Source organism: Microcaecilia unicolor, chromosome 3 (genome assembly GCF_901765095.1).
Source record: "Microcaecilia unicolor chromosome 3, aMicUni1.1, whole genome shotgun sequence".
NCBI lineage: Eukaryota > Metazoa > Chordata > Amphibia > Gymnophiona > Siphonopidae > Microcaecilia > Microcaecilia unicolor.
The window spans coordinates 248,993,939-249,020,784 of record NC_044033.1 but is presented as its reverse complement, the minus strand read 5'-3'; the positions used below and the strand labels follow the sequence as shown (position 1 = coordinate 249,020,784).

At 44.9% G+C, this 26,846-nt stretch overlaps 1 protein-coding gene across 1 annotated transcript; it reads right to left on the bottom strand.

Annotated features, from left to right (window-relative positions):
• Positions 1-665: 665 nt before the first annotated feature.
• LOC115464588 (vomeronasal type-2 receptor 26-like) lies at positions 666-26,316 on the bottom strand. Its single transcript, XM_030194950.1, has 6 exons — positions 26,186-26,316; positions 16,436-16,727; positions 11,645-12,448; positions 7,599-7,826; positions 6,226-6,352; positions 666-1,561 (listed from the first exon to the last, which is right to left on the bottom strand). The coding sequence occupies exons 1-6, from the start codon at positions 26,314-26,316 to the stop codon at positions 666-668; spliced, it is 2,478 nt and encodes an 825-aa protein (XP_030050810.1).
• Between the last annotated feature and the right edge of the window lie 530 nt (positions 26,317-26,846).

Below are 26,846 nucleotides of genomic sequence, written 5' to 3'. Positions count from 1 at the left end.
AGACTAAAGATTACCTCACAGCTTAGGCGAGAAGAAAATGTCAGTTCTGTAACAGCTTTAAAAAAAAGACAGTCACCATTTGCTGGCCAAACAAGTTAAATGCACTAGGGAACAACAGTGACGTTCCTAGGGGGGCTGACACCCGGGGCGGATTGCCGATGCGCCCTGCCCCCCGGGTGCAGCGCCCCCCGGATGCAGCGCGACGCCCCCCCCAGCGAAAGGACACCCCCCGCGAAAGAACCCCCCTGGGTGCACACCGCTGGGGGGGGGGGGGGTGCTGCGCGCGCCTGTCCTTCGTTCGTTCCATGCTCCCTCTGCCCCGGAACAGGTTGTTCCAGGGCAGAGGGAGCATGGAACGAACGAAGGACAGGCGCGCGCGGCACCCCCCCAGCGGCGTGCACCTGGGGCGGACCACATCCACCGCAAAAGCCTAGGAACGCCACTGGGGAATAAATATATCATACATTTCCACATAAGAAGTTATAGACATAAATCCCCTGTTTTGACACATACCTTTTTCAATAAAGCAAATCAAGATGGGTTACAATAACATAAAAATAAAAATAGTTTGGAAAGGAATGCCATAATCATATAGGACAGATCAGCAAACACCCAAGAGTTTCATACATTAAACACTTTGTGATGGCCAGCTATAGGCACATCTATTACAGTTTTGTTAGATGCTTCCTGGTGTTCCTTTCTGGTTTGAGCAGAATAATGTAACATTTGGGGATAAAGATACAGCCCAGGAGTCCGGCACTGGAGGCCTGGATTGCAAATATCTCCACTGCCACCATGTACTTGCCTTTGGTGCTCAGGTATGTTGGGATGAAGGAGATCCAGACACTGCAGAACACCAGCATGCTGAAGGTGATGTACTTGGTCTCATTGAAACTGTCGGGGAGATTTCTTGCTAGGAAAGCTACGATGAAGCTGATGCCAGCCAGAAATCCCAGGAAACCCAAAACACAGTAAAATGCAACTATTGACCCTTCGTTACATTCAACTATTATTGTTCCAGTTTCTGAATGCATGTTACGATATGGAAACGGAGAAGCAGTACCCAACCAAACTGCACAAATGAGGGTTTGTACAAGGGAGCAGAAAATTACTATGGAGTTTGAGACCCTGGAACCCATCCATTTCCGGAGCTTGCTTCCAGGTTTGGTGGCTTGGAAGGCTATGACCACAGTGACTGTTTTTGCCAGTATTGAGGAGAGAGCGATGGATAAAGCGATCACAAAAGCAGACTGTCGTAAAAAGCAGGTCACATCCCCAGGATGGCCAATGAATACCAGAGAGCAGAGGAAGCAGAGCATGAGTGAGATGAGAAGAAGATAACTGAGGTCCCGGTTGTTGGCTCTCACTATGGGAGTGTCTCGGTAACGAATGAAGATTCCCAAAATGACAGCAGTAATGAAAGTGAAGGAAACAGGTATTGATGTCAAAGCTATCCCCAAAGATTCTTCAAAGGACAAGAAGTTCATAACTTTTGGGATGCAGGCATCTCTCCGTTCATTGGACCACTTGTCATCTGGGCACTTTATACAGTTATCCAAGTCTGCAAAGGAAGAATATTATTTCATTAGAAAATGGAGAGGTGGAGGGGCATAATCAAACACGAACCCCCATCTCCATGGGCATCTATGTCCAAGAACGGGTACGTGAAGGGGTGGGACAGGTTGTATTTTCGAAAAAAATGGGTGTCCATCTTCCGCATTGAAAATACGGTTTGTACGGACCAAAATGCCATGGATATAGTCGTTTCCGAGCTGGGCATTTTTTTTAGCGATAATGGAAACTAAAAACGCCCAACTCAAAAACGTCCCAATCCAAGCTATTTGGTCGTGGGAGGGGCCAGGATTCGTAGTACACACACCCCCCTGACATGCCAGGACACCAACTGGACACCCTAGAGGTCAGTGGGGTGGATTTCAGACAACGCTCTCACATGCATACGTCCCTTTCCACGGGTGCTGAGCCCCCAACCCCCAACCCCCCTCCCCCAAAACCCACTACCCACAAATGTACAACACTACCATAGCTCTTAGGGTTGAAGGGGGCACCTACATGTGGGTACAGTGGGTTTTGCAGGCCTCCCATTTACCAGCACAAGTGTTACAGGTAGGGGGGATTCACTTGGGTCCGCCTGCCTGAAGTGCACTGCGGTACCCACTAAAAGTGCTCCAGGGACCTGAATACACGCAGGCCTCTAGGACTTGTTGCTGCTGTATAATCTTGGCACACCAGTTGACACCTGAAAACTAATGTCTCCGAAAACGTCCTTTATTGGAATAAGCACGTTTACTCACAGTTAACTGCAGATCAGAGGTTGTGCCCCACTGGCAACGAGTCTCCCTGGTACTGAGATGAGCAGTAGGTCAGAGCTGGCAGAATGGTGTACTATGCCCTCTTTCAGCAACATTTAAGGTAAGAACTAAGTTCTGTAACGTGGCTAACACATGAAAGGGATCTAAAACTGGCTTACAAAAATGGCCACTACGTCATGGACTACTGGAAACAAAACAGGGCACACTCTGATCCAGTAAACAGAGGGAAAAGCACCATGGGAGTAGAGCCTACCAACATCGTGAGCATGTAACACGAGCTAGTGGAATCACGGAGCCCAATACCCTACACCCACCACAATGCATTGCTGATGTGACTCTGCAGTGCCCTTAACAGAAAAGGTGTCACACTCACCCGAGACCCGCATCAGAACCAGGGAAAGGCTGTCAGAGGATAGAACACATTCTGCCGTCATGGAGGTGGGTACGGCATTTGAGGTTGGCATACAGGCTGGGAAAAAAGTTTGTAAAGTGGGTTTTTTTTGGTGGGAGAGGGTTAGTGACCAATGGGGGAGTCAGGGGAGGTGATCCCCGATTCCCTCCGGTGGTCATCTGGTCAGTTGGGGCACTTTTTGGGACTTGGACCTGAAACAAAAGGGTCCAAATAAAGCGGACCAAATTCTCATTAAAAACACCCTTCTTGTTTCGATTATCAGCTAAAGACGCCCATCTCTCCTCAGTCGATAACCACGCCCCAGTCCCGCCTTCACCATGCCTCCGACACGCCCCATTAACTTTGTTCGTTCCTGCGACGGAGTGCAGTTGAAGATGACCAAAATCGACTTTCGATTATACCGATTTGTTCGCCCACGGGAGAAAGACGCCCATCTCCCGATTTGGGTCGAAATATGGGCGTCTTTCTCTTTCAAAAATAAGCTGGATAGTGAATTACATCTCTTGTATGGATTAGTATATCATTCTTACAGTTTAGAATATTTATTACTTGGCTAATATGAAGAGAGAAGAAGTATGGTTTTCATTGACCTTCATAATTTACTATAAAGCAGGACCAAGAAACTACTGAGTAACAGCTAATGAAAATAATGTTCTTGCTTGTTATTGTTGGAGTTCAACATTTAACGTTTTACGTCAGCACTGGGGAATTCAATTGGATTTAGAGAGAATGAAGAGAGGAGTCATTTAAATGGCTCTGAATAGATATCAAAAGTCCTATGACATGAAATAAGAAAAGCCATACTGGGTCAGACATAGTAACATAGAAGGGGATAATCGAACGGGGGCACCCATCTTTAAGGGCGCCTATCTCTAAGGACAGTCCTGTAAAGGGGCGGGGCAACCTGTATTATCGAAACAAGATGGACGTCCATCTTTCATTTTGATAATACGGTCGGGGACGCCCAAATCATGAAATTTAGGTTGACCTTAGAGATGGTTGTGGTTTTCGGCGATAATGGAAAGCGAGTACCAAATCCAAGCCATTTCGTTGTGAGAGGAGCCAGCATTTGTAGTGCACTGGTCCCACTAACTAAATGGAAAAATCCCTTCCCTTACCGATCCGGAAAGGAACAGGCATGCATGAAGAAAACTGCATGCAAATGAGCTGGTCGCTGTTAGCTCATTTGCAAACGAGGACGTCCAAAATGTGGATGTTTCTGTGAGAAGGATATCCATGCCCTTGCTATGCCTCTCTTTATTTATTTATTTGGATTTTTTATCAGAAGTAGCAGCAGTGGGTTTTGAACTGGCCACCTCTAGATTGCAAGAGCAGTGCTCTAACCACTAGGCCACTCTTCCATTCTACTCCACTCCCTTGAAATTTGGCCGTCCCTTTGGGGGGGCAGTTGAGGATGTCCACAAAGTTTGAAAGAAGGACATCTACACCTTCGTTATGCCTCCGCTGACACAAACATACCCACCCCCCAGGGACCTGCATACTGCCCCCCCCCCATAGGGATGGCCAAATTTCAAGGGAGTGGAGTGGAGGACTGGCCTAGTGGTTAGAGCACTGGTCTTGCAATCCAAAAGGGACCAATTTGAATCCCACTGCTGCTACTTGCGATCCAAATAAATAAATAAAGAGGGTGTTGGAGGCATAGCAAAAGCATGGATGTCCTTCTCACAGAAATATCCACATTTTAGGCGCTGTCACAGGGAAGGATGTCCTCAACTGCCGTCAAAGGGACAGAGGCATAGCGAAGGACATACTCTAAAAAAAGACAAAAGTTTTTGAAGTTGTTTTTTTCGGGGTAGGAGGTGGTTAGTGACCACTGGGGAAGTCAGGGAAGGTCATCCCCGATTCCCTCCGGTGGTCATCTGGTCAGTTCGGGCAGCATTTTGATGCTTGGTCGTGAAAAAAATGGACCAAGTAAAGTCGTCCAAATGCTTGTGAGGGACGCCCTTCTTTGTTTCATTATCGATCGAGGACACCCATGTGTTAACCACACCCCTGTCCCGCCTTCGGTACGCTGCCGACACGCCTCCGGGAACTTTGGTTGTCACCACGACGGAAAGTAGTTGAGGACGCCCAAAATCGGCTTTCGATTATGCTGATTTCATAAACCTTAGGAGAAGGACGCCCATCTCCCAATTTGTGTCGGAAGATGGGCGCCCTTCTCCTTCGAAAATAAGCAGGATAGTAAAATAGTAGATGACGGCAGAAAAAGAGCTGCACAGTCCATCCAGTCTGCCCAACAAGATAAACTCATATGTGCTACTTTTTGTGTATACCTGATCTTGATTTGTATCTGCCATTTTCAGGGCACAGACTGTAGAAGTCTGCCCAGGACTAGCCCCACCTCCCAACCACTAGCCCCGCCTCCCACCACTGGCTCTGCCACCCAATCTCAGCTAAGCTTCTGAGGATCCATTCCTTTTGAACAGGATTCCTTTATGTTTATCCCACGCATGTTTGAATTCCATTACCGTTTTCATCTCCACCACCTCCCGCGGGAGGGCATTCCAAGTATCCACCACTTTCTCCGTGAAAAAATACTTCCTGATATTTTTCTTGAGTCTGCCCCCCTTCAATCTCATTTCATGTCCTCTAGTAGCCCAGTATCCTGTTTCCACAAGTGGCCAATCCAGGTCACAAGTACCTGGCAGAAACCCAATTAGTAGCAACATTCCATGAATCTCAAAGAGTAGCAACATTCCATGCTACCAATCCCAGAGTAAGAAGTGGCTTCCCCCATGTCCATCTCAATAGAAGACTATGGACTTTCCTTCAGGAACTTGTCGAAACCTTTTTTTAAAACCAGATATGCTAACTGATGTTATCACACCCTCCAGCAGTGAGTTCCAGAGCTTAAGATTTGTTTTAAAAGTATTTCCATGTAATTTCATTGAGTGTCCCCTGGTCTTTGTACTTTTAGAAAGAGTGAAAAATTGATTCACTTCTAACTGTTGTACGTCAATCAGGATTTTGTAGACCTCAATTATAAACCTTCCCCCCCCCCCCCCCCCCACCATCCCCTTTATCATTTTGGTCACTCTTTGAACCTTTTCTAATTCTGCTATATCTTTTTGAGATACAATGACTAAAATTGACCGCTATACTCAAGGTGAGGTTGCATTGTGGATCGATACAGAGGCATTATATTATTTTTGGTCTTATTTTGCATCCCTTTCCTAATAATTCCTAGCATCCTGTTTGCTTTTTTGGCTGCAACCACACACTGGGCAGAAGATGTCAGCGTATTGTTTACAATGACACCTAGATCTTTTTCTTGAGTGCTGACTCCTAAGTTGGACCCTAATATTAGGTAAAGCGGAGTCTACCATGTAAGGAGGATTGTCAGACTGGATGAATCTTAGGGCACTATCTGCCATCAGATTATGTTTCTCTCTTTTTATCCCACTTTGTAACAAGTAAGTGTTTTCAGTTGGTTGTATACTGTTTATTACTAATGCCACTCACCGGTCTGGTTGGAGATTTCACCATCTGGGCAAGGAATGCAGTCATAACAGCAGACTGTTTTTTCTCTTGAAGTTAATTTCCTGGATCCAGGAGGGCAGCTTGTACTGCATTTGGACTGTGGAGGTGTCTAATGGAAGAAGAAAAGAATCATTTACCCCTCTGTTTACAAAGCCGCACTAACCTTTTTCGCGTGTTCTACTGTGTAGATGCCCATAGGCATATTATAGGCATCTAAAATGGTTACTGTACGCTAATTTTTAGCTCATGCTAAAAACGCTAGCGCACCCTGGTAAACAGGGCCCTAAAGCAACACCATGAGGGAATTTTAAAAACTTAACCAATCAAAGTTCAGCCGGTGGTGGTCAATGTTTTCACCGCTGGCTTAATTATGGCCCGAATATTCAGTGCCAGTCTCTATCCGAGTATCGGCACTAAATATGCAGATGTAGAGCAGCCGCTGGGAGTTAACTGGGCATTGCCAAGATTCAGAGGCAATACTTGTTTAGCTACCTGGTTTACTTAGGACAGAAAACTGTCCTAAGTTAACCTTAGTGTTATCCCGGTAGAGGCCCTGAACATTGGTGGATCCTGTGTAACGTCTGACTCCGTTTTGGGATCTTCCCAGTACCAACTGTTATAGAATTGGCACTCACTATGCCCTACCATGTGGCACCAAATTATAGAATTGCCCCTGGTGGAAAACTGTTCTGCTCACTTTATGCTTCAAAGTTCTGGTTCAAGCACATTACTCCAGTGTTGGGACAGTTACACCGATTGCTGGTGAAATATTATATTGAAGATTGCCTATTCCATGTCTGCTGTGTGTTTGCTTCCTCCCTCCCCCCTCCCTTCAACCCCATGTATGCTTAGAGTGTCCTCCCAAAATACATATTGTTATCTCAACACTGTCAATAGGAAGGTGCTATCTTTTGCTTTGGTGCACTGTTGTGGAATGCATTACTGAATGGCTTAAGGAGCATCCATACTTTGCAGGACTTTCGTTGTAACCTTAGGACATACTCATTTCAAGTAGCATTTGATGTAACATAAGCTTGACAGACACTAGAGATTAATGTAGTAATCTGAGTTTGATTGTTTCTTATATAAGATTTTTGTTCAGTGCCATGTCTGTGCTATATACTTTTCAGTTTATGCCATGTGTATTGTACTTTTATTTTATATGTTAGCTTTTGGGTTTAATGTATTTTTGCAATTATGAGCATTATATATGTATGGAATCTGCCTCAGTGTTTGGAAGAATATAAATACATTAGTAAAAAATAAATAAACAAAATATATGATTGATCGTTATTCGCCTTTGGTTGGAGACAATATCCTAAATGGATAAGTAAAATGAAATAAATAATCCCAACCTGGGTGTTCGAGCTCTCCCAAACAATCTCCTTTGCATGGACAATGAAATCTTGCCCTGGGGGAGCGTGAGAGTTATAGTGTCCAATCATGTTATAGTTCACAGTCCCGTTGGGGAGAAAAACCAAATTTTTAATGTCGTAGCCAGTGGGAAGGTTGCGTTTCTCATCAAAAAACATCTCTTCACCCACCACATTCTTAAAATGGACCTTCTTCAGGTAGCGGTGGAGCTGAAAAAGGAAAGAGATCAGAACAGCAAAACTACATTTGTTGACCAGCTGGTTTTTCTCCTTCTAATGTAAGCTTCCAACAAAGTGAGAGCCAGTACTGAGATCCCAATGCAATGAGCTTTCATTCAATATCAACTAAGGATTTGTCTCTATTTTATACCCCGACATATCTAGTATGTTCATTTGAGTGACAGTCAACTGTTAGAGCTTATGCATCATAGCTCCTTCCACCACTATGTAATCAATGGTCCTTAGTTTGACCACTAGGTGTCATCCTCTCCCCCACCCAGTGGTGTGCTGGTAAATTTTTAACAACAGGCTCTCTCCCCCATCCACCTCTACACCCCCCATCCACCTCTGCGCCCCCCCCCCCCCCCCCCCACACACACAAATTGCAGAGCTGGCTATTCCCAGGGAGAGTAACAACGTGTAATTTTATTATACATTATTGGTACAAAGGATATACACGTTTTTGCTTTTTAAACCCAAGGTAAATCCTAGGGGTGGTTAAACAATAAACTGTGTTGTTTCTGACTTTACTTGTTTTGGAGTGCTTTGGGTCCTCCTACTGATCTGTACATGTGCTGTCTGGAATTTTGGAAGAAAGAAATAAGGAAATAAAAATTAAATTTTGGACGTACTCTGTAGAAGTTGTTTTCTTTTGCAATGTGATGTGATGGATCATGGATGCCTGTTCTGGTGTATGAATGTGATAATCTTTGAATAACTACCTATACTAAATGGCTATGGATTTCTGAACATATGGTATCATTAAAAGACAAACTTTTAAATCCTCAGTTGGGTATATATCATATATATGCTAATCTCAAATGCTTCAGACATATCCATCTATTTGTTCCCATGATATAACTGAATTCTATTATTCTGTCTCAGTGTATTTTCAAATGTAAGCCGACTTTGCTTGGAATAATGTGTGATAAATGTTTTTTTTTAAATCCTTTATCCTCCATCTTTTAAGACACTGCCTACCTGCTGGATAGTGATGGTGGCACAAGAAAAGCAAGTTTGGTCCTTAGCTGCGCCGTAGTATTGCCATATTGAAAATACGACCATACCAAGCCACAAAACAACCTTTTAGGGTAGATAGTGTTCACAATGAGCTCCTTTTATTACCGACCAGACAGAGATAAGAGTTTTCAGTTTTGTACTAAGTTATCACAAGAACAAAATATAAGAAAACTAATATGGGCTGCATTAGGGGCTTATATAGCCCATTTATGTATAAACAAAAGAAATCTGCATGAAACAAAATATTTATTTTGACTAATAAAACCACTTCCCCCTGAAACATGTTCAAAAACAGATTAATCCATGTGTATCTAAAAGGTAACTTTCTACAAAACAGATGAAGATCTGATTCCATGTGTGCCCCAATGAAAGGAGAGTTTAATTCTACTTCCATTTAAATTTCAATATATATATATTCCATCAAGTTTATAGATTATTTACAACAACAGTTAAGAGTAAGACGAACCCAGCAGGAAACAGGATATCCTCACTGAAATTTGGCCACATGCCATGCCCATTGCCATTGTCCTTGCCCCCCTGCCCCCCCTTCCTTTTCACATTTTATGATCCCCGATTCCCCCCCCCCCCCCCCGGGCCCCGGCCCCCTAGCTGCAGCTTGCTGCTGTGTCAAACTAGCACTAGCAGCAGAAAATACAATGAAAATGTTTCTAGTCAATTGAAATAAATATTAGATCACCGCGGGGCCTACCTAGCTGGAATGGAAGTGAAGAAAGAAGTTGTTCTGCCGACGAGGAGGAGGGAGGACGAGTAGACTGGTGGCCCGTGGCCGGCAGCGGCAGTGGTGTGAGGAGAGTAGACTCAGATGACGGACACGGAGTGAAAAAAGCAGAAGCGCCAAACACCTGCAGCAGGACTCAGGAGGATCCGTTACCTCAAGCAAGAAGGGCGCGCAGGGAGCCGCAGGGGGAGGAAGGCGCGTGATGTGAGCCATGGGCGGGACTTGGACACCCGAGAGGCGAGGAGAGAGCGAAAGGAGCTGCAGAGGGAGGAAGCGGCATTCGTGACATCGAGAGACTGACAGGAACCGCTGGGAGGAGCCGCAGACGTAGGTAGGTGCAGCACGGACGGAGCACAAGTTAGAAGGACACCCCCCCCCCAATATGGTTGTGTTTTCACCCGGGTGCCGGACGGGGCAGTCCCGCCCTCACTGGAACCAGCCCAATGCAGCACAAGGAGGCCTCCTGTTGTAGAAAAAAATTTTTGATCCCGTCCACTCCCTGCAGAGACAGCTGAACAACCGGCTCGCTAAATTGGTCAATAATTAACAACCGGCTCTGCAGAGCCGGAGCGAGCCGGCTCCAGCACACCACTGCCCCCACCCACCACCCACCATCAAATAAACTAATTTCTTATCCACTCTTAGGTTCTTTAAGTCTGCCCAGTTATTCTAATCTACACTGCTAGAAATAGATCCCAGCTGCCAGCTTTATGATAATAGAGTAAATGACAGCAGATGAAGGTCCACATAGTCCATCCAGTCTGCCCAACAATTTGGCTGCAGCATAGTTTAAGAATACAACGTTAAGTGAAGTCTACATACAAAACATTTCCCCCTCTCCCCAGCCCTCACACCCCATGATCTGACATTCCCCCCTCCCATGTTCCTTCACCCAAGGTCTGGGATCTCTCCCCACTTGTCTGGAATCTCTTCACCCACCCATCCCGTTAGTCCAGTACATTTTCCTCGGTCTCCCTCAGCACCCCCGGTCCATCAAACCTTTCTTCACCAGTGCTTCCCTCACCACCCCTGATCAAGCAAACCTGTTCTTCACTGGCAGCTGCAGCAACAGCAGTAACTCGTTGCCTGAGCCGAGCCGAATCCTTCCCCCTGCAGCATTCTGCCTGCGTGTAAACAAGAAGTGATGAAACAGCCTCAGCCCAGGCAGGGTGCTACTGCTGTTGTTGCCGCTGCTGGTGAAGAACAGGTTTGCTTGACCAGGGGTGCTGAAGGTGGCTGAGGAAGAGGCACTGGAGAAGAAAGACTTGATGGACTGGGGGGAGCAGAGGGAGGCTGAGGAAGAGGTTCTGGATCTGCAGTGGGAGGGGAGATGTGTGCTACTTTAGAAAATGGAAAAAAATAGCTGATCTCTGTGCCGGCTCCGCAACACACCTCCCATGTGCTTGCGACACACTGGTTGACAATCTTTGTTGTAGAACAACATTGGGTAACCTTGGTCCTTGAGGACCGCAACCTAATTGGGTTTTCAGGATTTTGCCAATGATTTCTCCAATGAATATGCATGAGACCTGTTTGTATGCAGTGCCTCCATTGTATGCAAATAAATCTCATACATATTTATTTATTGCATTTGTACCCCATATTTTCCCACCTATTTGCAGGCTCAATATGGCTTACATAGTACCGTCAAAGTCGTTTGCCCAGTCATTGCCCATATTCATTTGGGAAATCCTAAAAACCCACTGGGTTGTAGCTCTCAAGGACTTTGGTTGCCCACTCCTGTTCTAGAAGTTATACATATAAATGTGAGTCCTGCCCAGACCCAACCCATGTCATCTGTCAAAAATGTGCTATGTAAGATATGTACTTATTTATAAAACTTAAGCCCTTAGCAGGTTTTTGGCATTTACACCCCATAATGCACATGAATACGTTGCTAATCTAATCATTTACACACATAACTAGCATATAAATATTAAAACCTTATTTACAGAATTAACCCTATATCAATAGCTATAAGGCATCCTTAGCTTTTATTGTCTGCTTGTCTTAGTTCCAAATATAGAATTTCTTGAATAATTGACATTACCTTCCATGGCAAATAATCCTGAAAGCCAAGGGTATCTTTGCTTCTCATGGATTCACTTTCAGAACTGGACATGGTCATATCATGTAACGCATGTGCCAAGGCATACACAGCGTTGTAAATATTATAGTTGAGGGCGAAATTGTGGACACTGCAATGTGATATTCCAGATGTAGGCAGGTTGGAATTCTTCTTGCATAGTTGTGGGACACTCTTGAGGCATTTTTCCTGGCACAGAGAGGTCCACCAGTACCGACTGAAACCCATAAATGGAAATAGGTTTGGATCTGTCTCATGGATAAATTTTAGAAAGCTTGGAATGGTCTTCTCATGTATTAGAAATGCTAGAATGTTGCTCTTCACATCTTTGTTGGGTTGATAATAGGCATCCAAACTCTGTTCACTCGTTCTGATGAGTATCTTGTCAGATATTAGATTAAAAATTTCCTTCCAAGATAGTCTTAATAAATATTCTCTGTTGCCATATAAAATAATCACATTAGATGATGATGAATAAATATGGTCTTTTATTTTGGATATTTTCATATGTGAAATGAGACTGTTGTAACTGAAAGTTTCTATGAATTCAATGCAGCCACCGTTCTGCTCAACCTCTTCTTTCAGGATCTGAACAGCCTTTAGACTGTTGTCTTCATTGGGTACAAGGATACCAACCCAAGTCCAGCCGAAAAGTTTCAATAACTTGACTATCCCAGTGGAGAGATGCAGCTCACTGGGTGCAGTCTGGTAGAAATACAGAAACTTTACAGCATCGCTGATGAAAAGATTCTGTGAGGTGTAGCTGATCTATTGGGAAACATAATACATGTGTCACTGTCAAGTAACGGAATTGAAAGAGTTAAGTGACACCTTATAGACCAACCGATTTATTAAGGCACTAGTAAAAAAGGCCCGTTTCTGACACAAATGAAACAGGCGCTAGCAAGGTTTTCCTCGGAGTGTGTATGTTTGAGAGAGTGTGTGTGAGAGTGACTGTGTGAGAGAAAGAGAGTGAATGTGCGAGTGTGTGTGTGTGACAGAGAGAGTGAGACTGGGCGCGAGTGTTTCTGTGAGAGAGAGAGTGTGTGAGTGAGAATGAGAGTGTGTGCGACTGTGTATCTGAGACACAGTGAATGTGAGAGAGAGAAAGTGTGTTTCACACAGATACAGTGTGTGTGAGACAGAGAGTGTGAGAGAGTATGTGTCTGATACACAGACTCTCTGTGAGACCAAGAGAGTGTATGAGACCGAGAGAGTGTGTGAGAGGGACTGTGTGACACATAGAGAGTGCATGTGATACAGTGTGAGACATAGAGTGTGTGAAAGACAGTGTGTGAGAGTGAGAGAGAGAGAGAGTGTGTGTTTTCGTGACAGATACCCCCTCCCCCTCCCTCTCCCCTCCCCTTCTCAGGTCTCAGGACCCCCTCTCCCTCCTCTCCCTCCCCTCCCTCTCCCCCTCTCCCCCTCTGGTCTCAGGACCCCTTCCCCCTATGGTGTCAGGTCCCCCTCCCCCTCCCCCCTCTCATGTCTCAGGACCCCCTCCCCTCTTCCCCCTCCCTGGTCTCAGGACCCCCTCCACCCCCCCTCTTGCTGGTCTCAGGACCCCCCTCTCTCTGGTCTCAGGACCCCCTCCCCCTCCCCCCCTCTCTGGTCTCAGGACCCCCCTCCCCCTCACCCCTCTCTCTGCTCTGGACCCCCTCCAACCCCCCCCTCTCTGGTCTCAGGACCCCCTTCTCTTGTCTTAGGACCCCCTCCCCTTCCCGCCCTCCGTCGTTGACCGTCTGCCTTCTGCATTGAATTTGCAGTCTCACCTCCATGAAAGCAGAGGTGCAGGCAGCATAACGCCTCCCTTCGGGCCTCCTTCCCTTCCTGTGTCCCGCCCTCATCTGACGCAACTTCCACGAGGGCGGGTTGCAAGGAGGGAAGGAGGACCAAAGGGAGGCATTCTGCTGCCTGCAGCGCTGCTTTCACGGAGGTAAGACTGCGATTTCAAAGCAGGGGGCCTGGCCGGGTGGCGGAGGGAGGGGGGAGCAGTGGCTGCGGTGACCTCGGGAGGAGGAGTGGAGGGGGAGAATGGTGGCGATCCTGGGTGGTGGGGGGGCGACCTGGGGTGGAGGGGGGAGCATTGGCAACCTTGGGGGGGTGGAGGGGGGAGCAGTGGCTGCAGCGACCTCGGGAGGAGGGATGGAGGGGGGAATGGTGGCGATCCTGGAGGGGGTGGAGGGGCGACCTCAGGGGGGGGTGGAGGGGTGAGCGGCGGTGAACATGGGGGGGACGTGGCGGTGAGGGCGTCAGGGGTGGGGCCTCATGCTGCTGTCGTGAGGTTGGCCAGTGCTGCATGCAGTGGCGTAGCTACGTGGGGCCTGAGGGGGCCGGGGCCCCCGCAGATTCACCCCAGGACCCCCCTCCCGGCGAACCTGCCCCCACCGCCGCCTACCTTTACTTTTGCTGGCGGGGGATCCCACTCCCCGCCAGCCGACGTCTTCTCAGTCCTTCCTGCTCTTCAATTTGTTTGCTGACGTCCTGCACGTAATTGTACGTGCAGGACGTCAGACTCAGAGAACAGTTCTGTTCTCTGAGTCTGACGTCCTGCACGTACAACGTGCAGGACGTCAGCAAACAAATTGAAGAGCGGGAAGCGACTAAGAAGAAGACGTCGGCTGGCGGGGAGTGGGATCCCCCGCCAGCAAAAGTAAAGGTAGGCTGCAGCGGCGGCGGGGTCGCGGTGGGAGGGGGGTGGCAATTTCGGCGGTGGGGGGGCGGCGCCTGGGGGAGGGCTAAAATGTGCCCCCTCCCCCCGGGCTCTGGACCCCTCACCCACGGAAGGCTGGCTACGCCCCTGGCTGCATGTGACGTCAACCTGTGCTACTGAGCCTAGCAGACCAAATCCGAAGAAGTCACGAACACAGGCAGCAAGACCAATAGAACGTTGGAGGTGAGAATTATTATATAGGATAAGCTTTTGAGAACCGTAGTCCATTTCATCTTCTGATGAACTGTACTCTGGTCCTTGGAAGCTCATGTGTCAATAAATGGGTTAGTCTAGAAGGTGATATTTAAGAAGCTGAAGAGTATAGAAGTCAACAGGAGAAACATATGCTTATTACTTTATCCAGTAATACATTTACTTTCCAAAGCAGTCTTGTACCATGAATATCAATGTTGCATGAATAAAGTTATAAAAATGTCCAGGAATCACATCATTTCAGCTTATGTAGTTAGACTTTCTGTGAATATGGAGTTAGATGTATATAATTCAGCTATTGTGAAGGGGGAGAAATCCAAACATCAGATTTTGACCAGATAGCTTCAAAAGATAACAGGACACACCCTTGAAACATCATCTCCACTTAATGTAATACAATTGGGAAGAGCCAAAATTTACACATTCATATAAATTCACTTGGCTTCATTTGAAAAATTGTATTTGCATAGTTTTCATAAAACATCCCTCCTATGAATATCCATTTCTGACTAAAGTATCTGAGCTTGGAAAGCTTTGTGTAGCTTGGATGGACTTTTAGTACAAAGGGTGGGTAAGAAAGTCAGCACGCCTAAGTGGAAACAGGTACAGCTGACCTGTAAGACTAGTGTTCATTATAGAAATGTAAACACCTACTTTTCTTCATAAAATAACCTCCTATCAGGTGCCCTTTTCTAGAGCTGCCCACTAAAAGACTTCAGGAATACAGAGCAATCCTTAATCAGATTCTCTATATTATACTTGTATGTTACCTACTGTCAGGGCTGCCGAGAGACCGGGCCGGGCCCCTTCCATCCAAACCCCCGCCAGCAGAAGTGCTGTCTTCTGACTCCGGCTTGTGCAGCTCACACCGACGCGCTCCTCTCAGCTGATCTTCGCTGTACTCTGCAGGGCTTCTGTGCGTCTGATGTCCGCACGTCAGACGCACAGAAGCCCTGCAGAGTACAGCGAAGATCAGCTGAGAGGAGCGTGTCTGTGTGGGCTGCGCACGCCGGAGTCAGAAGACAGCACTTCTGCTGGCGGGGGTTCGGGTGGAAGGGGCCCGGTGGCGGGTGGGACTGCAGCACCGGCCCCGGGAATTTTGCCCCCCCCTGTCCCCCCCTCTCGGCGGCCCTGCCTACTGTGAGGATGGTGGATCTAATCTAGACAACCATATCAGAAGTAAACACTGTTGGGATAATATTCAACCTGTAGAGGTCAATGTTTTTTAAAAAAACCAGCTGTTGTAGTTTTCTATGCTTTGATATTCAAGTTGGGTTTACTGTTAAATTATTATTTTTACTAGCAAAATTATTATTTTTACCAGCAAGCATGGAGCTTATTTTTGAAGCATATGGACATCTCGAAAGTCCAAACAGATGTCCATGTGCTTGAAATGTCCAAATCCTGATTTTGCAATGGCAGAAAAGGGACATCCAAGATAGCAATACATCCAAATAGCAAGAGCGGAGGATTGTGAAAAATTACAAGAGGACCTTACGAGACTGGGCATCTAAATGGCAGATGACATGTAATGTGAGCAAGTGCAAAGTGATGCATGTGGGAAGGAGGAACCTGGGCCTGGCTTTGGGTACCGCTTACTGAATATACCCCAAAATGCACTCTGTTATCGATAAATGACAAAACACAAAATGTCATTTTCTTTTCTGCTCATTTTCATTTGGTAATGACAAGCAACCTTGTAGGCCATGTCTTTGTCATTTCCTATGTCAATGCAATGACAGACTATTCCTACAACATATTACATTAGGTAACTGGAGGGAGGACCAGTTCATTAGGTATGAAGTGAAACTTAGACGGCCCCTCGGTACCTGTGGGTAGTGGTAAATCCTGAACACGTTGGACAGCTGAATTGATAGCTCCGATGGAAGCCCTTCGATGACAGCAGCCAGGATGGCAGAGGATTTACAGCGATAATTAGGGATCCCGGTGGCCATGCCAGAAAATATACCCAAGGCACTCATGAATGTGAGGAATGGTTGATTCTTAGGATCATAAATGTGGAACCCAAGGGTGATGTTTGGTAAGAGCTCTGAGCTGTTATTGATCTCTTCCACAGCAGAAACCAATGCCAGGAAGTTAAAAAAATTTGGTTCTGGTACTCTGAAATGAAATCAAAATTATGATAAAATACATCTAACTGCAGACAAACTTAAACATAGATACACTAACCATCATCTTAGTTCTAAGCTTTGTAAGCATTAAATGACGCCAACACAAAAACGTTTGTGATTTACCCCCTGCTTCTGGAAGATTCTGGAACAATAAGATCATCTTTCACAAAAGATCAGCGCTTCAATTTTTTTCTTTTCTAAAAAATGCTAATTACATTTCATCTCAGTTTGGAAACATGTACTTAAATTAGCAATAAGCATCTTTAGTCTTTCCCTTGATGTAATCGGACCCTTGACACAGCCCACATTTTGGTTACAAAAATTTGATTTATTCATTTATTGCATTTGTATCCCACATTTTCCCACCTCTTTGCAGGCTCAATGTGGCTTACAATACATCATGGATAGTGAAAATATATAAGAAAGCCGACATTTAGTATTACAGAAGAATGTTGGGTAACGTGATAATGATAAAGCATGATAGTAGTATTGTCTTGGGAGTAATTTTAGAAATTATTTGTTGCTTGTTGATTCCATACTTTTGACAAGTAGGTGCACTCTAGCACAGCACTGACTTTTAGTTGAGGTGCATATATGGGTCGATATTCAAAGCGGTTTAACCTGGCAGAAACTGCTCCTGGCTGGTTAAGTTGCCTTTCCATGGCTAACCACTAATTATTCAACAGCACTTAACCCATTAACTTTGCTGAGAATAACTGGTTAGTGCCAAACTGAAAACCAGCTCTTTAGGGTGTGTGTTCTAGGGGCAGTTGTCCAGTTAAGTGCCAAAATTCAGCCCAGGTAACTGAAGAAATAGGACCAACTAAAAGTCAATCCTGTTTATATGTGGGTTCTTCATAGCCGGTTAAGTGCTCAATACCTTAACTGGCTCTGCAAACCTGGAATGTTAATACTGGTGCCCTGACATTGAGTTTCCGGGTATAACGCCGGCAGTGATCAGCACAACACTGATTTATTTATTTATTTATTTTGAGTAGAGAGGTGTGGTAGCTGTGTTAGTCCACTTTCAAAGGTATTCGATAGAAAAAAAAAAGAAAACAGAGAAAAGAAAATAAGATGATAGCTTTTTCTGATTTGACGAAGAAGGGCAACCTTCGAAAGCTAATCAAAAAATGTATTAAGTTAGTGCAATAAAAAACGTATCATCTTATTTTCTTTTCTATATTTTCTTTTCTTTTATTTCTATTGATTACCTTTATTTATTTAAAATTTTATATACCTGCTATACACCTAGGTGGTTTACAAAATAAACCTATATAACCATATTGGACATACCAATAGACGAGAACAATAATAGTCACAATATGAGTTCATCATAGCTCAAAATATTCCAATGGTTAGAAAATGCAGTCGCAAACAGCTGCATATCAGGTCAGTAGGTATTTCAAAGGGCACAGTTGCAAAGTACCCTGTGCTTTACACAAGTAGCATGTGCCCATTTGTAGTTGTCTCGGAGAAGGAGTAAATTTCCTCCAGAGCATTTGCATTCTATGTGTAATTAAACTCTGGAATTCGTTGCTGGAGAATGTAGTAAAAGCACTTAACTTAGCAGGGTTTAAAAAAAGGTTTGGATAGCTTCCTAAAGGAAAAGAAGCCCATAGACCATTATTAAAATGGACGGGGAAAATCCACTGCTTATTTCTAGGATTAGCAGCATAAAATGTACTGTTTTGGGATCTTGCCAGGTACTTGTGACCTGGATTGGCCAATGTTGGAAACAGGATAGTGGGCTTGATGGCCCTTCGGTGTGTCCCAGTATGGCAATAGCTATGTACTTATCGTTCCGAGTGCCTATTATGTAAAGCCAGATGGGAACTTAAGTTGCCTTTATAATACCGAGGGAAGAAAAGAGTAGAGGGAGACAAATGTGTTCAAGAATGATAATTGAGAAGTATAATGATATTGTAGGATGAAAAAAATAGAAATCGAGGGAAATGGTTCCTATCGGGCTAGGTCCTGCTCACTGGATCATACACATATTTTCAACAGTAACATCTGGATAATGCCACTGAAAATCCAGACAGACTGCTTTATTCCTACCCAGATAAATTCCGCTGAATAATGACCTCTCAATGTGTTGATGCAGTACTACTGGTCTCTATGAAAGATATTACAGTGATGATTACAGTGATGATATAAAATATTTAAACTTTAAAGGCAGAGCTTCCCATACTGTGGATCAGGACCATAAATGGGGTCACAAAATCTGCCTTTGGGGTCACAACCTAGGTCATGTAGCAAGACTACGACCCCAACCACACAAGTAGATCTGCTCTACAATTGGTGAAGAAGAAGAGATTGGGTTTTCAATTGACTTCATCGGATCCTCAACTTAAACCCTATAGAAATGATGTGGCAAGACCTGAAGTGAACTTTTTATGAGCACTTTAAAACAGATTATAAATAGATTAATGTCTAAAGAGTGAGCATGAATGTAAGAAAATGGAAATTGTTATAACTGGTAACAAGAATTCCAACTTTATGGAGGGGGAACTCAGTTGTATGGTGGGGGCATTTTACTCAGAGGTTCTGAGGGAAAAATTTAATACTGGAGGATATGAAAGAGGGCAAAAGATATAGGGTTAGATATTCAAAAAAGCAATTCTCATCCTCTTTCAATGCTCCTAAATTTAGGAGTTTAGTGAAATTTTCAGTATAAATGTAGGTACTCAACCCTAGTAAATTTTCAGAGAGGCCAATTTATAAGCATAACGCTCAAAGGCCCCCTTTTATCAAGTTAACGTTCAAAGTTAATGGGCTGTGTCGGCATTACCGTACTGGCAAGGGGGGCCAAAGTTTAGACCATAATTCCTTTGACTATGGGGTCAAAGGACAAATGAACTCAGAGAGCATTGTGGGGTTATGACAAATAAAATGATACAAGTCGGAGAGATGGGTTAAAAAAAAGACGACAACATAGACAGAAGAGATGAGCTATTGCTGCTCACAACTATCAGAAGAAAGATGACATTTCATGATGAATGTAAGACCTACAGAATCACTGCCTGCATCTAACGGAGCCTCCTACAAACATAAACACACAAACTTCACAACCTTAAGTGAAGTAACTCAAATTCATCACTGTGCCTGCCAAGAGAGATGGACAACCTTACTTACGTATAGTGACCTTTACGTAATGGATACGTTCTAAAAGATTCGGTTTCAGTTTGCAAGAAAACCTCAATGGTTATTAATGCCCCAATTACAATGTCTCCTTCTCTGCTGAGGACAGTCGTTAAGACGTTTTCTCCTAGAAAGCATTTTGAGTCAACGCTCTTCCATAGGGCTGCACTAAACAGCAATATAAACAGTGGCCAAAGCATTTCCATCTCTCAAAACTGGATTAATGATCACCAGAGTAGACTCAGCTCTCCTTGCATCTCTATTCAGCACTGGACATAGCCAAGAACACTGTCAATTTTGAAGCCTTGGCCATCAGTCCTCCAGAATTATGGGCAGAGAATATGCCACATTTACTGAGTATTTTTAAATTACATATGAGTAGATCCTCTCCCTGGATGTGGAGACAAGATTACAACTGCTCTCACAGTGTCAAGGCTGCCTGTTCAGCTTCAGAGAGCTCAGTGTAGGTTTTATAGGGACCTGCTGCTCATTGATTCAACCTCAAGGTCTCCTGGGCTTTTGTATTTAATATTAATTATAGATTGCTCTGTTTTTTATATCCTTCAAAGACACAAACCTTAATTAATGATGACAGAATGTTAATCTAGAATGTTTTGTAGGTATAATAACTTTTAACCCCTGCCAGTAGTTCACAGGCTTACAGTCTGTAGCATAGACATAATTTGAGTTTCTAGTTTTGGGATAAGGGAGGCAAAGGGACAGGGAGGTCAGATTGATTGTGGGGGGAGGGAAGAGGAGGAATTCTTTAAAATTCACTACTCTGAAACAACAAGATATTGTCCCAGGAAGCTTTTACTCAGTAAACCTATTAAATTGCCTCATTTAAGCAATCTTTCTAGAAGGAAGGGACGTCTGGTGTTTATAAAGGGTGGAACAGAACTCGAAAGACATATCCTGTACCTAAATTTCTGTACACACACTTTGGGGTTGTTTACTAAGGTGTGCTGAAAAATGTCCTGTGCTGGTGTAGACTTGTGTATTGGATGCGCGCAGTTCCATTTCTCAGCGCATCTGCAAAAAAGGCCTTTTTTTTGGCTGCAAATAGACGTGCAGCAAGATAAAACTTGGCGCATGTGCATTTTGGGCCTGAGACCTTACCGCCACCCATTGACTTAGTGGTAAGATCTCACATGTTAACCAGGTGGTAATGGTCTACGCGTGTAGAATGACGATTACCGCCCAATTTCCGCCATGCGCCAGAAAATAAAAATTATTTTCCGGCACGCGTAGAGGACATGCATAAAAATCAAAATTACTGCCCAGGCCACGATAACTCCGAATTGATGCGCGTTGGGTGCATGTAGGCGCCTACACGGGTTAGTAAAAGGGCACATTTGTGTCTTCAGAATCTACCTCTGACTAGCTGGAACGTTCTCTACTGCCTGGCACATCGACAGAATTCAAGAATGCATGGGATAAACACATAGGATCACTATTAGGGGAATTTTCGAAAGAGAAGGGCGCCCATCTTTTGACACAAATCGGGAGATGGGCGTCCTTCTCTCAGGGTCGCCCAAATCGGCATAATCGAAAGCCGATTTTGGGCGTCCTCAACTGCTTTCCATTGCGGGGACAACCAAAGTTCACGGGGGCGTGTCAGCAGCGTACCGAAGGCAGGACGGGGGCATGCTTAAGAGATGGGCGTCCTCAGCCGATAATGGAAAAAAGAAGTGCGTCCCTGACGAGCATTTGGCCGTCTTTACTTGGTCTATTTTTTTTCACAACCAAGCCTCGAAAAGGTGCCCGAACTGACCAGATGACCACTGGAGGGAATTGGGGATGACCTCCCCCAGTGGTCACCAACCCCTTCCCACCCAAAAAGAAAATTGAAAAACATTTTTTGCCAGCCTCTATGCCAGCCTCAAATGTCATACCCAGCTCCATCACAGCAGTATGCAGGTCCCTGAAGCAGTTTTTAGTGGGTGCAGTGCACTTCATGTAGGGTGACCAAGGCCCACCCCTCCTACCTCTTACACTTGTGGTTGTAAATGTGAGCCCTTCAAAACCCACCACAAACCCACTGTACCCACATGTAGGTGCCCCCCTTCATCCCTAAGGGCTATGGTAGTGGTGTACAGTTATGGGGAGTGAGTTTGGGGGGGCTCAGCACACAAGGTAAGGGAGCTATGTACCTGGGAGCAATTTATGAAGTCCACTGCAGTGCCCCCTAGTGTGCCTGGTTGGTGGGTTTTGGGGGGGGGGGGCTCAGCACACTAGGTAAGGGAGCTATGTACCTGGTAGCAATTTATGAAGTCCACTGCAGTGCTCCCTAGGGTGCCTGGTTGGTGTCCTGGCATGTGAGGGGGACCAGTGCACTACGAATGCTGGCTCCTCCCATGACCAAATGTGTTGGATTTGGTCGTTTTTGAGATGGGCGTCCTTGGTTTCCATTATCGCCGAAAACTGGGGACGACCATCTCTAAGGTCAGCAATCTCAACATTTAGGTCGACCATCTCTAAGGTCGACCTAAATGTTGAGATTTGTGCATCCCCGACCGTATTATTGAAACAAAAGATGGACGCCCTCTTGTTTCGATAATAGTGGTTTCCCCGCCCCTTTCCCAGGACGTCCTTAGAGATGGGTGCCCTTAGAGATGGTCGTCCTCGTTTGATTATGCCCCTCCACATAGAAAAAGCATGCAATCCAATTAAAACAACATGTAAATGACCTCATTGCTGGAGTGAGCTTTGATGGCAGCTTCAGAGGATGGGAAGTAAGACCAAAGCCGGACGGACTTCTATGTTCTGGCTCCCATAAATGGGAGAGACAGATCAGGATCAAGACTGGTGTGGGATTCAATGGCAACTCCAGTAGCTGGGAAATAGGGCCAGTTGGTAGGGGGAGACAGGGATTAAGTATGTCAGTGTTTAATCATGAAGAAGTAGAACCTTTGCAGAGTGCCAGATTCACTCTGGTCACCTTGTTAGGCAGACTGAAAGGACCGTGCAGGTCTTTGTCGACATTTACTGTGTTGCTGTGAATTAAAATACCCCGTCCTAAAAACACTCAAAACCTGTGCAACAAACCTGCCCTAATATAACAGCACTAATTCCTAAGACTCCACCATCAGCCACCCTACCTGTGAAATGGCAGCACTGCAAATATTACAGTGGGCCCATAGAATACCAAGACACTGTCTCCTGGGAAAAGCAAGCAAAGTAGACTGCTGCAAAATCTGACACAGAAACCATATACTAGGAAAATACCTCACTTTGATGACATATAGCAAATAAATTGGCCCTGGATATTCAATTCTGGGCCTTCTTTGAACACTGGCATTGATTATCCAGGTCTGCCCAGACATGTAATGGCTGCCGGTTGTTATGTGGGTCTCTGCTGATATTGAGTCTGGCTGAATATAGGCCAGGACACATATGAGGGAATATCAGCCCCCCCCCCTGAATTTGATCCCTCCCTCTTAACCCCTCCAGCAATGGAATCTCCCAAATGTGTCTGGACTCCCTCCTGACCATCACTCCAATAACAGAAGCCTCCAAATACACCCTAACCAACCCTAAATGTCTGGACCCTCCACACAATAAAAGTCCCCCGCCCCACAACCCAGGAGGTCTTCCTGGACCTTCCTTAACGTTTGTGGCAATCTAGTGGATAAGCAGATCAGGAACGAACCCCAATCACTCCTGTCCCTATTACGCTTTAGTCCCCAGAAGAGTATGAAGGAGGGTGAGTGTTTAGGGGGGGGAGATGTTGTTTTTACGGGAATCTGCTCTAGGGGGAAGCCATTTGGGAAGATTTGGAACAGGGGAGTTGTGGGGTAGATATCACTCTAGAGAGGGATCAGATGGGAATCCATGTATGGGGGGGGGGGGGGGCGTTGATGGGGATGCTGGTTAGAGGGTACATTTGTATGTTTGTATGTGGGAGGGTTGGATATAGGGACATATAGTTAGTGTGCTGAACTGACTCACATGTTAGGTATTATTAGCTTCTAGTCATTTGTTAGACTGATGGGTTAAAGGGAAAGGAAATGGGACTTGATATATGGCCTTTCTGAGGTTTTTGCAACTACATTCAAAGCGGTTTATATATTCAGGTACTTATGTGGTACCAGTGGCAATGGAGGGTTAAGTGACTTGCCCAGAGTCACAAGGAGCTGCAGTAGGAATTGAACTCAGTTCCCCAGGATCAAAGTCCACTGCCCTAACCACTAGGCTATGCCTCCTCAAGTTGGATGCATGCTTAGATGTTGGGTTATATCTCAGTGTCATTGTTACATATGTCAAAGGCACCATAAATTGACAGGCATCAACGTGGACAAGATACTGTTCTATAAGGTAGCATATAAGTACCATAACACCTAAATGCACGGACGATGTACATGTGGACAAAGCATGAGCATGTCTCCCAGCTATATGTGTAGTTTGTAGAATACTATAAACCCACACACATGAATTGGAGCAGCTAGGCATTGCCAACTTATGCCTGCCACTGATGTAGAGTGAGAAGGTGTGTCTATAGACAGGTTTCAGCAGTGCCAGTCTTGCACTAGTATTCCATAATAGGATCTTGATGCCAAGGTGCCGTTATAGAATTGGCTCTAAGTACCCAGCATTGGGGCATCTAGACTGAGGCACCGATGTAGAGAATCGCCCTTCACACTGGAGGATCAGAGTTGCGACCTTTTCTTGTAAGGACAATGATACCTTTTCTTGTATATCATCAATTTTTTTTATTGTTAGTTCTATTTCCATTCCCCCCCCCCCCCCCACTTATTTATCAGATTCTTCAAAGCTGTGCTTTATTTTGTAGCTATAGGGATGAGTGGAGGAGTGGCCTAGTGGTTAGGGTGGTGGACTTCAGGCACAGGCAGCTCCTTGTGACTCTTGGAAAGTCACTTAACCCTCCATTGCCCCATGTAAGCCACATTGAGCCTGCCATGAGTGGGAAAGCACAGGGTACAAATTTAACAAAAAAAAATGTGGATTATAATACATAGATTCTGATTGCACATATATAAGATTCAATTCTTGCTGCTGCCTTGTATCTATACAGCTTAATCACAATGTTAAATAATTTTTAGATAATTAACCAGCTTTTTATTTGTAATGCTCAATAATAATTTGTATATAGTTTTCTCACTGTATTATTCATAGTGTGTTATGTAGTAGATCATATTTGCATTACTCTTGTGTTCAGTATGATTTTAACATGTTGTGACAGGTCACAACGGGGTCATGCAGGGGAGCTGTAGGACCCTGGCTCCTTGATTTAGAGCAGGTGTTTTCAACCCAGTCCTCATGACACATCTATCCAGTCAGGTTTTTACATATCAAATATCCTGAGTGGTGTAGAGCGAGTAGAAGTAAATTGATTTTTTACTCTTTCCAAAAGTACAAAGACTAGGGGACACTCGAGGAAGTTACATGGAAATACTTTTAAAACAAGTAGGATGAAATATTTGTTTCACTCAACAAATAGTTAAGCTCTGACACTCTTTGCCAGAGGAGGTGGTAACAGCGGTTATCTTATTTGGGTTTAAAAAAGATTTGGACAAATTCCTGGAGGAAAAAGTCTATGGTCTGCTATTGAGACACCGGGCCTTCAGGATTGAGAAAAATGTAGTCCTTTATTTATGATGAAGAACCGACACGGGCCGTGTTTCAGCATACAAACGCCTGCATCAGGGGTCAAGGGACTCTTATAGGTCAGCTAATTGATTAGTTGACAAGGATGTAGAATAAACAATCAGGATATATTTCCCACTGTTTGAACAGTTCATTAGTAACGCTGAAGGCGTTTTACAGTATGGCTACTCTTATGTTCTTATGGTCTCTGGAACTCTTTGCCAGAGGATGTGGTAACAGTGGTTAGCATATCTGGGTTTAAAAAAGGTTTGGACAAATTCCTGGAGGAAACATCCATAGTCTGCTATTGAGGCAGACATGGGGAAGCAACTGCTTGCCCTGGGATTTGTATTATGGAATGTTGCTACTCTTTAGGGTTCCAGAATCTTGCTACTCTTTGAGATTCTGCATGGAATCTTGCTATTCGTTATGATTCCGGAATCTTGTTTCTCTTTGGGGTTCTGGAATGTTACCATGATTTGGGTTTCTGTCAGGTAAGTTTAAGTAGACATTTGTCCACAGAAATCATGGATATGAGTTAAAGTTGTCTTGATATCTTTAACTTGTGATATTCAGTTGGGTTGAGATATGGTAGCCAGAAAGCCAATGCTGTATCCAGCTCTTGTATAGATCTGTGTCTTAGCCTTCAGCAAGGAAAGAATGCCACCAGCCAGGTAGCCATCCAGCTCCACATACCCAGATGGGAGAAGATTAGCATCTGTGGATATCACAATGGGGAAGTCTCTATGTGTTCTGTGACACCTCTGAAAAATGGGGCTTGACATTGTCTTGTCAAAGGCTAAGCCCAAGGACTGGTTACTGGTCATTCCAAAGGCCTGGAATTTGTACAGCAGAAAGGACAACACGGCACAGTATTCCACACAATGTCAGGAAATCCGGAGTAGCATCAATTATTTGTTGAAAATGAGAGACCACAGTGAGACTCAATGTCAAAGCACATAGGCTTACAAAGTTACGTGGAGGGGCATAATCGAACGGAAACGCCTATCTCCATGGGCGTTTATCTCCGAGAACGGGTCGGTGAAGGGGCAGGCCGAACCGTATTTTCGAAAAAATAGACGTTTTTGAGCTGGGCATTTATTTTTTTTTAGCGATAATGGAAACTAAAAACGCCCAGCTCAAAAACGTCCTAATCCGAGCCATTTGGTCGTGGGAGGGGCCATGATTCGTAGTACACTGGCCCCCCTGATATGCCAGAACACCAACTGGGCACCCTAGGTCAGTGCGGTGGACTTCAGAAAAAGCTCCCACATGCATAGCTCCCTTACCACAGGTGCTGAGCTCCCAACCCCCCTCCCCCAAAACCCACTACCCACAAATGTACAACACTACCATA